The 11839-nt window shown below is 28.7% G+C and overlaps 1 protein-coding gene across 1 annotated transcript; it reads left to right on the forward strand.

Annotated features, from left to right (window-relative positions):
• The first annotated feature begins 346 nt into the window (after positions 1 to 346).
• Positions 347 to 6082, forward strand: LOC126664987 (MADS-box protein AGL24-like). The gene is made up of 9 exons (XM_050357630.2): positions 347 to 521; positions 651 to 865; positions 3184 to 3262; positions 3357 to 3418; positions 3500 to 3599; positions 4024 to 4065; positions 4749 to 4790; positions 4910 to 5073; positions 5798 to 6082. The coding sequence occupies exons 2-9, from the start codon at positions 684 to 686 to the stop codon at positions 5808 to 5810; spliced, it is 684 nt and encodes a 227-aa protein (XP_050213587.1). The 5' UTR covers positions 347 to 521; positions 651 to 683; the 3' UTR covers positions 5811 to 6082.
• The last annotated feature ends 5757 nt before the right edge of the window (positions 6083 to 11839 follow it).

An 11839-nucleotide genomic window follows, 5' to 3' on the forward strand; every position in this document is an offset into this window, starting at 1 on the left:
TATGTGGGCACCTATTTATAGCCTGATTCTTTTAGTACTAATTTCATAATATAATTATTTCACAAAATAAAAAAATATAAATAAAATCTACAAAAATCCATTGAATGAGAGAGTAGGTAAAAAGTAGGGGGCAATATATAAATAAAATAAATTTGGCCTTTGCTGTGACCTGATGGCTATCTTTCGTACGAATAGCAATCCTCCTCCACATAATTTATTTAATACATAAACTACACTATTTTATTTGAATATCCATACAATTTAGTCCAAAATAAATAGTAATTTTCTACTTCTATTTTCTGTATTCTTGTTATCTTTCTAAATCTCCTTTTAAGGAAAAGATTTTTGTAAGTATAGTTATGTTATGCTATAAAAGGGAATACAAACCTTTCCTTTTATTGAACTCCATTACTTTTATTTCTCTCTCATTCTTCTCTGAACTTCAAGTTTTACTTTTTTTTCCTATTTTGTTTTGGTTCTTTGATCTAACCTAATCAGTCCACCTAATATCTCAAGAACAGGTACATTTTTTACAGCAGTTGATTGATCCACTAATTCTTAGCTATTTTTGGTTGCCTTACATGTTCATGAATCGAGAATTTATATTTGTTTTTGCCTGGATCTGGATGAGCTGACGGTTTTATTTCTAGGGTTTGGTTGTTTGTTGGGAAAGAAAGTGAAGAATGGCTAGAGAGAAAATAAAGATAAGGAAGATCGATAACATTACAGCAAGACAGGTGACATTTTCGAAGAGGAGACGAGGAATTTTCAAGAAAGCTGAAGAACTTTCTGTTCTTTGCGATGCTCAAGTGGCGCTCATCATTTTCTCTGCTACTGGCAAGCTTTTTGAGTATTCTAGCACCAGGTTTTTCATTTCTTTTACTTCTCTTTTTTTATCACTTTACAATGGCCTAGGCGCCAGATCTCATTCTGAACATCAAGAAATATATTTTCTCTAATTTTCTTGCCAAGAAACCATGATGAATCTTGACGACTTGACCTAGAGCATTTAGAGGGTGTTTGTTTTGAAGGAAACCTAGCTAGGAAAATGATGATAAACGAACAAATTCTTAGCTTAAAATCTAGAAAATCATATTCTCTAAAGAATCAATAAATCCATTTTTTTACGTTTCTTATGTTACCCGATCTGTTTTAAAGATTAATTTGCTTTTCCCAAAGCTGTACTGTTTTAGAAGTGTACCATTGTCGATGTGCAATATAACTCCTTGGGGTAATTAACTAGATAGATCAATTGCTGTAGTTCCAATATATCTCCCTTGGATTATACTACATAAAGCATATATATATATATATATATATATATGTATATAGTTTTGCAACTGTCTGTTTATATTATCTTTTGCTATTTATGAAATGGAAAATGAAATTATGTTTAAATTAGTTCGATTAGCTCGTGCTTGACCATTGTATAGCAGTCAGATTATGTATTTTTATTACATGCGTTTTACGGAACGATTACCAACATTTCATTTATTACATTTTAGTTACATATTAACTACTATCATTTTAACAATGACCTAAGGTTACCATGTCAAGTTAGGCTAATATTTTACTTGTATAATAATTTGATTACTCAATTGATAGTTTAATAAAAAACATTAAATCACAGAGTATGATTATCCATATCATTATTTTGTCCTCTATATTGAAAAAATAATGGCCTAGTATGATTGGGTGGTTATTCTTATAAAAATAATAGTTGGATAATCAAAATATAACAAATAATCGTTGGTGATTGTTCTATAAAATGTCTCCGGTTCAATAACTGCAAATAAATTTACATGAAATAATGAAACTTTAATTTTTATCCAATTTGGGATTTAAATTTTAATTAGGATATTATATATTTATTTGAGAGAGCTTATGGCACTTCACCCATCACATAATAAAGTAAGTAAATCTGATTGACTTATAAAATTTTGTATATATATATATATTTTTATGAATATATAAATTTTTATTCATATTAAAAAATAAATAAATTTGGGATTTTACTAGCATGTACTGCGCCGCCATTAAAATTAGAAAAAGAGTCATTTATGCCCCTCAGATTTGGCTACAGAATTAAATAAGCCTTCAACGTTTAAAAAAGATTCAAATATACTCCTATCGTTTAAAAAATGAACAACCATGCCCCTGATTCGGACAATCAGGCTCATAACGTCTCATTTACGCGTCAAAATTGGGGGTCTGATTGTTTACATTTTAAGACGTTAAGAGCATATTTGAACCTTTCCGGACGTTGAAGGTTTTTTTTATTCTGAAGTCAAACTTTAAGAACATAAATGACCCTTTTTTCTTAAAACTATATTATTGTATCAGACTGAGACTTTACAATGCCATACATAATTATTGTCAGAATTAGACTTTACAATGGCATTACATAATTTTTCTAATTTTAGAAGTGATATCTGTGACAAGAAAGGAGTTGCATGAGTCAGTTCCATCTTATAGGGAATCAGACAGTCCTAGAAGTTGCTCATTTCAATCAAACTTAATTTTGCTTCTATATTCTCGCCGTTTTGGTCCCTTTAATTCTCCATATCTAACTATTTATATGTTTATGTTTATATTTATATTTAAATTTAATGTTTCACTTTGATGTGAAGCAACTCAATAATGATATATTTTTCTGTTTATTTAAATGCTTTTATACGATTTCCTGAAATAGAATATAGCCCAACCAAAGAAGGTTTAGATGCCATTCAATATTCATTAGTGATCCTTTTTATTTTATTGACAAATTACACAAGGCCAAATATCTAAAAAAGTCCAAACCTTTCAATTTTATCCAATTTGTCCTAAAACGCAGGTTTTCATTCTAATAATGTTCAACTATTCGATTTTACTGATGTGGCGCCTACGTGGCACTGATGTGGAAAATGCCACACATCAGCACCACATTAAGCAAAATCGCGTAGTTGGACATAGTTGAAACGAAATCCGGCGTTTCAGGATAAATTGGATAAAATTGAAAGGTTTGGATTATGAAACTTTCAGGTTTGGCCTTTTTAATCATTTCGCCACTACACAAAATACACACTCCAATAAAAACAAACACGTATTTAAATAAAATTTGTGATAATTCAATGCGTTAATTTTATAAAAATATATCCTAAACTGTGTCTGTCATATACTAATTATAAAATTTGTTTCTTGAAGTATGAAGGACATAATTGCAAGGTATAATCTGCACTCTAATAATCTCGGCAAGCTTGACCAACCGTCTCTCGAATTGCAGGTACGTAATTGTTATTTTTCTTTGTTCATATAATTATGTTTTAAGTTCTTTCTATATATATGGAAACTCACTTGTTTTTTTTATTATATTACAGCTAGAGAATAGCAATAACCTCCGGTTGAGCAAGGAGGTTGCTGAAAAGACCCAACAACTAAGGTAAATGATGCATCAGATTACCATAAATGATAGCTAATTTGGGGTTCGTATTTAACTTTTTATAGGTTATGATTATAACAGGCAGATTAGGGGAGAGGATTTACTTGGATTAAGTATAGATGAATTGCAGCAGTTGGAGAAAGTGCTTGAATCAGGACTTACATGTGTCATTAAAACTAAGGTTTGTATGCATTGGGCGAGTTAGAAATATTTTCGCGATCGTTACACTATAGCTTTTGTAGAAAACGATTATTAAATTATAATTTACTACAAAATGATTATGAAACTATAATTTTTCTTACAAATTGGTCATTGACTTATTATTTGAATGTACATTTTTGTCTCGTCCACACCACCAAATTATCTGGTAATCGTTTTATAAAAAAATTATAATTTAAACCATTTAATAACTTTTTACAATTCAGTAATCATTTTGTAAAAGGACAATAATTCGATAATTACTATATAATTTTTTATAATTTGGTATGCTTTGAAGAAAAGCTATTGTTCGATAACCTTCTAAATATTCAACTCGGGATTGGAGCATTTTGTCTAAGGGTTTCTACATTACTCAATATTGAATTTAAATTTTTATTTCTTTTCAGGGAGAACGGATTATGAATGAGATCGCTAGACTTGAGAAGAAGGTTAGAACTCTATGTTAGTCATTGAATGTGTTTAAATTGCTAAAACAAATTGCAAGAATTGATTTCATAGCGTACAATTATGCCACACTCTTGTTAAAAATCTGAGTTAATACTAAATCTATATTCTACATTTCAATTTTGTACCAAAACTTTAATTTGTATCAATTGGTTTCAAATGTTTTATTTTTATTCCAGTTCAAAATACTTCAATATTAAAATAAGTTGAAATGGCAATATATAAGTGATAAAATATTAGAAGAAAATGCTGCTATGTACTCAGATGTATGAAAGTTGATACAACGACACAGATAACATCGATGTGACAATGTATTCGTTTAGTATGCTTTACTCAGTTGTCATATTAGACCGGATAGTGGTGAGATACTGAAAATTACTAAAAGCAAAGTTTGACCCTTATTTTAAAAAAAAAAAAATTAATACCATTTTGATAAGAATACTTAGATTTTTGGTTAAATATATTGTGTGTGACTGAACTTTTAAGTTATTTAAAAAATGATGCTAAACATCACTTTATTTTCTTAAGATTTAATTAGGGCTTATCCATGACCTGCTACACTCTAAACAAATATTATTTAACGAAAATTTAATGAGATAAGAGATTCATAAATCATTATTTTATTTAAAACTGATCGGCTATTGGTTTAATTTGTTAAACAATGCAGGGAGCACAACTTGAGGAAGAGAATAAACAGCTAAAACAGAAAGTACGAATAACTACTGATCTTAATTAATTTATGGTTGTATAATTGGTTTCTTGAAAATTAGTGTATAATTCTATTTCAAAGATGAGAATTTACGAAGTTACATGATTGCATGCAAACAGATGATGACAATGTGTAAGGGTAAAAGAGGTATAGATTTGGAATCAGATGCTGGTGTGCAGGAAGAAGGATTCTCGCCGGAGTCTGTTACCACCAATAATGTCTGCAGCTGCAGCGGTGGTCCTCCTGTTGAAGATGATAGCTCCGATACTTCTCTCAAACTAGGGTAAGCTTAATTTCATGCATCTCCTCAATTTACTCTTCTTCTTTTTCTCTCAAATATTAGGGTTTTAAATTTTCAGTATCCCTTAACTTTTTATTTTATGTCATTTTGGTCACCAAGCTTTAATTAATTTGCTTCAGTTTAGCACTAAGATTTACAATTACAAACAACAGGAAGGTTCCCAAGTGATTACATGCCAAATTGAGTCCACTTTGCTATAAAATTTTGTCTTGTCACGTTTTTACTTACATCAATGATAGATATTGAATTTTGGCGGACAATATATTTTTATATTAATGCAAGAAGAAAATTTTATTGCTCGTTGATATGCAAAGATTCAGTTTGGCCTGGATTTATTAAAAAACTTCTTGCTGCTTATAGTTTCGAAGTTCAATGCGTAAGTTGAAATAAATTAAAGTGAGATGAATAAAATAAGATTAAAGTTTAGTAATCCTGAAAATTTAATACCCAAAAATTTAATTTATTGGCAAAAAAAATGTCATGTTTAAATTTGATAGATCAAAATTTAAACTTTCCTTCTGGAGTTGTAATAAAAGACTATATATAATAAATCAGTTAGACTCTTCTTTAATTTCAGTACCTATAAAAACAAATCACAAGAATCTTATGATAGTACTGATCGTTTTTGTTTAATGTTAGATTATGATTTAATTGAAATTAATTAATTAAGTGCAGTGATGCTATCTTAATTTGAACTGTTTTGCAGACTTCCCTTTTGAATACAACGGGAGCTGGGAAGATAATCAAAATTATCAATTTATATCTATGAAGAGCTTAAATTTAATTTGGAAGTAATGAAACCTGTTACATGTTCAGACTTGATCACTTAATTTGTTTTCCTTAGTATGAGTTTGTGTAAGAAACTAAAATTAAGACAGACCTAGTTTTAACTGTAGTCTAACTATATGACAGTTGGTTCTTTGATCAATTAGGTCATCGATCTAACTGATTAATTATCTGAAAAGCTGCAATTAACATGTGTTTGCATGTTATGGTATTTGTAGTATTTCCACTGTTCTATTTAATTTTTTAAAATTGTATCTCTCCACTTTAATTTGTATACGTCAAGTTTTTTCGCTTTTAATTTTATAGATATTAGGTCCTTTCGTGAAAAAGTGTTAATGTGTTTGCATGTTCTATGGTATTTGTTGTATTTTCACTGTTCTATTTAATTTTTTAAAATTGTATCTCTCCACTTTAATTGCTATACGTCAAGTTTTTTCGCTTTTAATTTTATAGATACTAGGTCCTTTCGTGAAAAAGTGTTAATGTGTTTGCATGTTCTATGGTATTTGTAGTATTTTCACTGTTCTATTAAATTTTTTAAAATTGTATCTTTCCACTTTAATTTATATACGTCAAGTTTTTTCGCTTTTGATTTACTAGATCCTTTCGTGAAAAAGTATTAACGGTATCAAGTTAGACTAAAATAAATTGATTGAAGATTTACTTTCAATTAAAATACAAATGCACAGACTTAATTCAAAAAAAAGTTAATATAAGAAAACGGACCTTTTTTTTTATCCCAGCGGCACTAACAAAATGTAGAGTACATCCATTTCATTTATGTGATAGAGGAAGTTGCAACTTGTAAAATTAAAAATATACTCATTTTTGACAAATAAAAGTGTGCAAAATGTCTTTTGCCATTTCTATTTATTCATGCTAATTGGTTTCGTTAAGTTACAATGTGAGATTTCAGTTTCAATTTTTTTTCACAAGTATTAAAAGTTGACTATAAATTAATAAAATATAAAAGTACAAGGCACCTAATATCTACAATAAAAATTACTCCCTCCGTCCCATAAATATAGGCCATTTAGACAAACACAAGATTTAAGAAAAATATAGTTAAGTTTGTTAAAATTAAATTTTTTTATTGAACTTTTCAGTTTTATCCTTTTATAATATTTAGATATATAAATAATAATTAATGACTAATTTTTTTATTGGTGAGTTTTGTGTTGGAACATGAAATCATTAATTCATTTGAGGATAACTAGGCATATTTATTAGGGGTATATTTTTTTTTAACAGAGATATACAAAGAAACATACTACACTACTACACTATTACAATATAAACTATACATATACTACCATTTATACTTTTTTACCAAAGAAGTTGGTCACTAATGCCATATTTTCTAGTAGTATTGACTTTTAAAATATGTTATTAAAGTATTTTCAATATCTTTTATTCATCGGAATCAATATAAATTTTATATTTAGTGATGCAATTTATAGATCTAAAATTCATATATATGCAAGCATTTCATTTAAATTCATCAGTATTATTTTTTTGCAACTAAGTATAAAAATTATTTAACTTGTTTAATACTTCAGTGATCGAATGACGGATAAAAATAGTGTTTGATATGATTTTAAAAGTTAAAATATGAATTTGAAAGAACAAAAAATTGAAAGCACTAATGTAGAAGATTCAAAGAAGTTCAAACACCCTTGGTACAATTTGTCCTTTTCATTAAACTAAAAGCCCATTGTTCGGCCCATATTCAAAAAAGGCTCATCATTATCTGCTTGACACCTAGGTAATAAGAGATTATTCATTGTGGAAATTAGGCCCAACACCACAATAGGCTTAAATATTCTCACGTGTACCACCATATTTCTTTCATTGCAAAATCACCACATGAAATAAAGGAAATTAGGCCTAGCACTGTTACACTCCAACTTATTCTCAGCGATACGATCCGCATAAACTTCACACAAATATACCTTTTCAACTTGTGAACATAATGTTTTGTATTACAAAATTAAATCTTTTTCTTTCTTTCTATGAACATCAGCCCTTGTTGTTTCTATTTTTCCCAGATCATCGAGGGAAGCTTCTCATTCAATTTTGCTTTTCTCTGATTTTCCTTCAACAATCCTATAGCAGTGGTGATGGGTTTTTCAATCGGCGGCGGAGACGGCTACAACGGCGATGGATTTGTCGATCGTTGGTGAAGACGACTATGGTGGTGCTGGATTTGTCGATCAGTGGTGAAGGCGGCTACAGCGAAACTGGGTTTATCGTTGGTCGTAGCTGTATTTGTCTGCGAATATTAGCCGTCTATAATTGTGTCTCCGGCGACGGAGTGTGATAGAAAATGGCAATTTTCAGCAGTTTCTTCAACCGGTGGAGGTGAGCTGACTATTTGTCAAATCGCTTTTTTATCCTCTCTCGCAATCTCGCATTGGTGTTGTTTATCTCCGACGGAAGAATATCTACCTAAAATTCTCTGTGCTCTGTTGAGGTGTTCGACGAGAATGAAATGGGTCTACAATTTCAAGTATGCAGTTGAGGTGTTCGACGATATGCTTGAGAGAAGATTGTAATAATGTGTTAGAATTCGGTGTAGATAACGGTTGATATGGCTGAGAGAGTATTGGACAGATATTAAAGGTAACAAATCCCGACAACGATGGAGGCGTTTATACTCTTATTTGTGATCTGTATACTTCCAATGAGAGATGGGATGATGCTGAAAAGGTCAGGAAATTAATGCTCAACCAACATGTGAGAAAAGCTAGAGATTCTAGTTTTATCTGAAGCAGAATCAAGTTATAAGCCTATAATTTGATTTTAAGTTTTAATTGCAGATGTCACATGAAAGATAAGAAACAATCTGGAGTTAGATTTATTTCGTTGAGTGTTGTACAGAAGTTAACATAAAATGATTAGCATGGATTGGTTTAGGTGTTTTTTGTTATGTAATAATAAAAATGATTATTATTATTTTGTGTTATCTATTGGTAAATATTTAGTAACTACTTCGTAAGCTTTTGGTTACCATTTATGAATTCGTTTTACTTTTAAAATTTCTTGATTTTTAATAATAATAATAATATTGATAATTTTTTTGGTAAACTATTAGAATATTTGAATTTTGGGTAAAATAAGTTTTATTGGTCAAATTTGAGAATAAAATGTGTTTTTATTGTTGGTGGATTATTTATCTGGTTACCAATGGGTAACCATTTAGTAAAACATCTAGGATTGTAATTAAGATTAATTAAGCTCTGAATGTGAGATTATTTCCCATACTTATTGTGATTTTATATTATTCTACAAGGCATATAATGTTATATTTATATTTATATTAATTTTAATAATAATTAGATTTGAATTAGATTTCGATTCAAATGAAATGGCTCAATATAAAAGAATTTTATATTTGATGGGGGATTATTGAATTTTAATTTTTGATAACACACAGATTGTTAACTATTAGTAAACCAATTGTAAAATAATAATGAACTTTTTTTATATGTCGATAGTAAACCGATAGTTGACTAATGATACATCAATAATTTTATTTGTAATACACTGTTAGTAAACGTTAGGTTAACCGTTGGAAACTTGTAATAATTTTTATTATGATTATATGGTTAATAAATTGTTGGTAAACTTGAATTGTATATTTAAAACATATTGCACTTTTAAAAAAATTAATAAATTTATTTTTAGTACACCGTTAGTTAACCGTGAGTAAACCGTTGATAAATTTATAATTATTTTTCATCTTTTAAGAAATTAATATAAATTTTGTGATAGTACACCGTTAGTTAGCCGTGAGTAAATTGTCGATAAATTTCTGGTTAATTATCAAAATATTGTTTCCATCTTTTAAGAAAATTAGCTAGCAAAGTAGCAATCGTAAAGGACAAACAAATATAGTAAATTGATAGTAGAGCAATAGTTAACTACCTATTAGTTAACTGATAGTAGACCGTTAGTAAATTGATAGTAGACCAATAATTAACTATCTATTGGTTAACTGATAGTATACTGTAAGTTAACTACTCGTTTAGTAAATCAAAAGACAAACTAATTTTGTATATATTTATAATACTGATAGTAAATCAATAGTAATTTTATCATTAATTTATAGTAAAAATTGTATTTTTTACCAAAGTATTATTTCCATCTTCTAAAAAAATAGCTAGTAATGATAAAATCGCAAAGGACAAATAAATATAGTAAATTGATAGTAGACCAATATTTAACTACCTATTAGTTAACTGATAATAGACCGTTAGTAAATTGATAGTAGACTCATATTTAACTACCTATTAGTTAACTGATAGTAGACTGTTAGTAAATTGATAGTAGACTCATATTTAACTACCTATTAGTTAACTGATAGTAGACCATTAGTAAATTGATAGTAGACCAATAGTTAACTACCTACGGTAAACTTGTAATAGTTTATAATGTCAAAGAAAACATATGGTAAACCCGTGGTATTTTTTTTTAATTCGTGGTAAATATTTTGTAAACTTATTTTAAATGATAATAAATTTCATAATGGTTCATTCCGTCAAAATAAACTCATGGTAAATTAATGGTAGTTTATAATTTTAAAGTTAACCTCTAGTAAATCTGTAGTAAACTAAATTTGAAATATTAAAATTAATAAACTGAAATTGCATACATTTAGTAAATTGTTGGTAAATTTATATTTAGTAAACCGATATAAATTATAAATTTAATAATTTATAATTTTTAAAAAATAAACAATAGTAAATTTTAAGTAAATTGATGGTCAACCGTTGATAAATTTATATTTAGTAAACTGATATAAATCATGAATTTAATATAAACAAACAGCAAACCAAAAACAATTTAATGGGTGGAATTTACTAATAGGTTTCCTAATATTCACCGAAAATAAAACAATTTAATGGGTGGAATTTAGTGAAGAAAGATGGAAAACTAACATCCATAATTTGATTTTAAAACATTAATATTTATAATTTTATTTTTTCATTTTTCATATTTTTCATTCCTTTCGTTTGATCTGGAGTTATGTGCTAATATTGCAAAATAATTGGACTTGTGCAGTTTCAAAGATTTTCTTTACACAAGCAAATAGTAATTAAAGAAACACAACAAGTTATGATTAACAAAATGGGGCAAGAAGCAGCACATAAATTCTTTCAAGAAGGTAGATATGTGGTCGCATTAGGAAGTAATGACTTCATTAACCATTACTTAATGCCGCTTTACATTGATTTATGGAACTACAATAATAAAAAAATTCACTGAGTACTTATTACAAACACTTGAAGGGCAACTTAGAATAAAACTTTTTTTTTCAACCCGGGGACTAACAGCAAACCAAAATCCATACACATAGCCACATAGGCATTTTTCATGAACCAAAAAAATGAAAAAATTGGCCATCTACAAAGAATTAACAGTGTAGTCATTGAATCAACGGATTTTTTTGCAATTTCTCTGGTAAGAGCGAGCGAATCACTGTCGCCTAGAATGACGGAAGTATTATGGCTGGGCTGCTGTTGAAACTTAAAACCCATCTTCCAAAAGCTGGTGCGGGAGTACTACGGCTGGGTTGGCTTAAGAATAGAGCTTGAGCTTGCAGTAGCCACCATTAACTTTGTGATTTGGGGAACGATGAAAAAGATGGTAGAAGAAGAGTAATTTTTCAAATTGAAAGTTTATTTTTGCAAAGTAATATTAGTCCGGCCGTAAAAATTATATTAATTTTAGTCAGTGGTGCTCTTGAGAATATTTAGCTGTTTTGGAGGTATTTGTCTAAAAATCTCTTATTCATTTGTGAGAAATAAAAACTATTAGGCTTCTATCAAAAAAAAATATTATTGTTAAAAATAAAAAGGAATAGAAAAACACATATTAATTTAATTAAACACTGGGATTAACCTTAAAAAAAAAAACAGGGATTAGGCTTCTATCAAAAGAAAAAAAAGGATTATTAAGC

The sequence above is a fragment of the Mercurialis annua genome, linkage group LG1-X (assembly GCF_937616625.2).
Source record: "Mercurialis annua linkage group LG1-X, ddMerAnnu1.2, whole genome shotgun sequence".
Classification (NCBI taxonomy): Eukaryota; Viridiplantae; Streptophyta; class Magnoliopsida; order Malpighiales; family Euphorbiaceae; genus Mercurialis; species Mercurialis annua.

Bases quoted from the DNA above. Each gene is read 5' to 3' on its own strand.
- LOC126664987 (XM_050357630.2), top strand. From the start codon at position 684: ATGGCTAGAGAGAAAATAAAGATAAGGAAGATCGATAACATTACAGCA. The intron at 3,263-3,356 runs GTACGTAATTGT...ATTATATTACAG, and splicing joins AACCGTCTCTCGAATTGCAG to CTAGAGAATAGCAATAACCT. The intron at 3,600-4,023 runs GTTTGTATGCAT...ATTTCTTTTCAG, and splicing joins CATGTGTCATTAAAACTAAG to GGAGAACGGATTATGAATGA.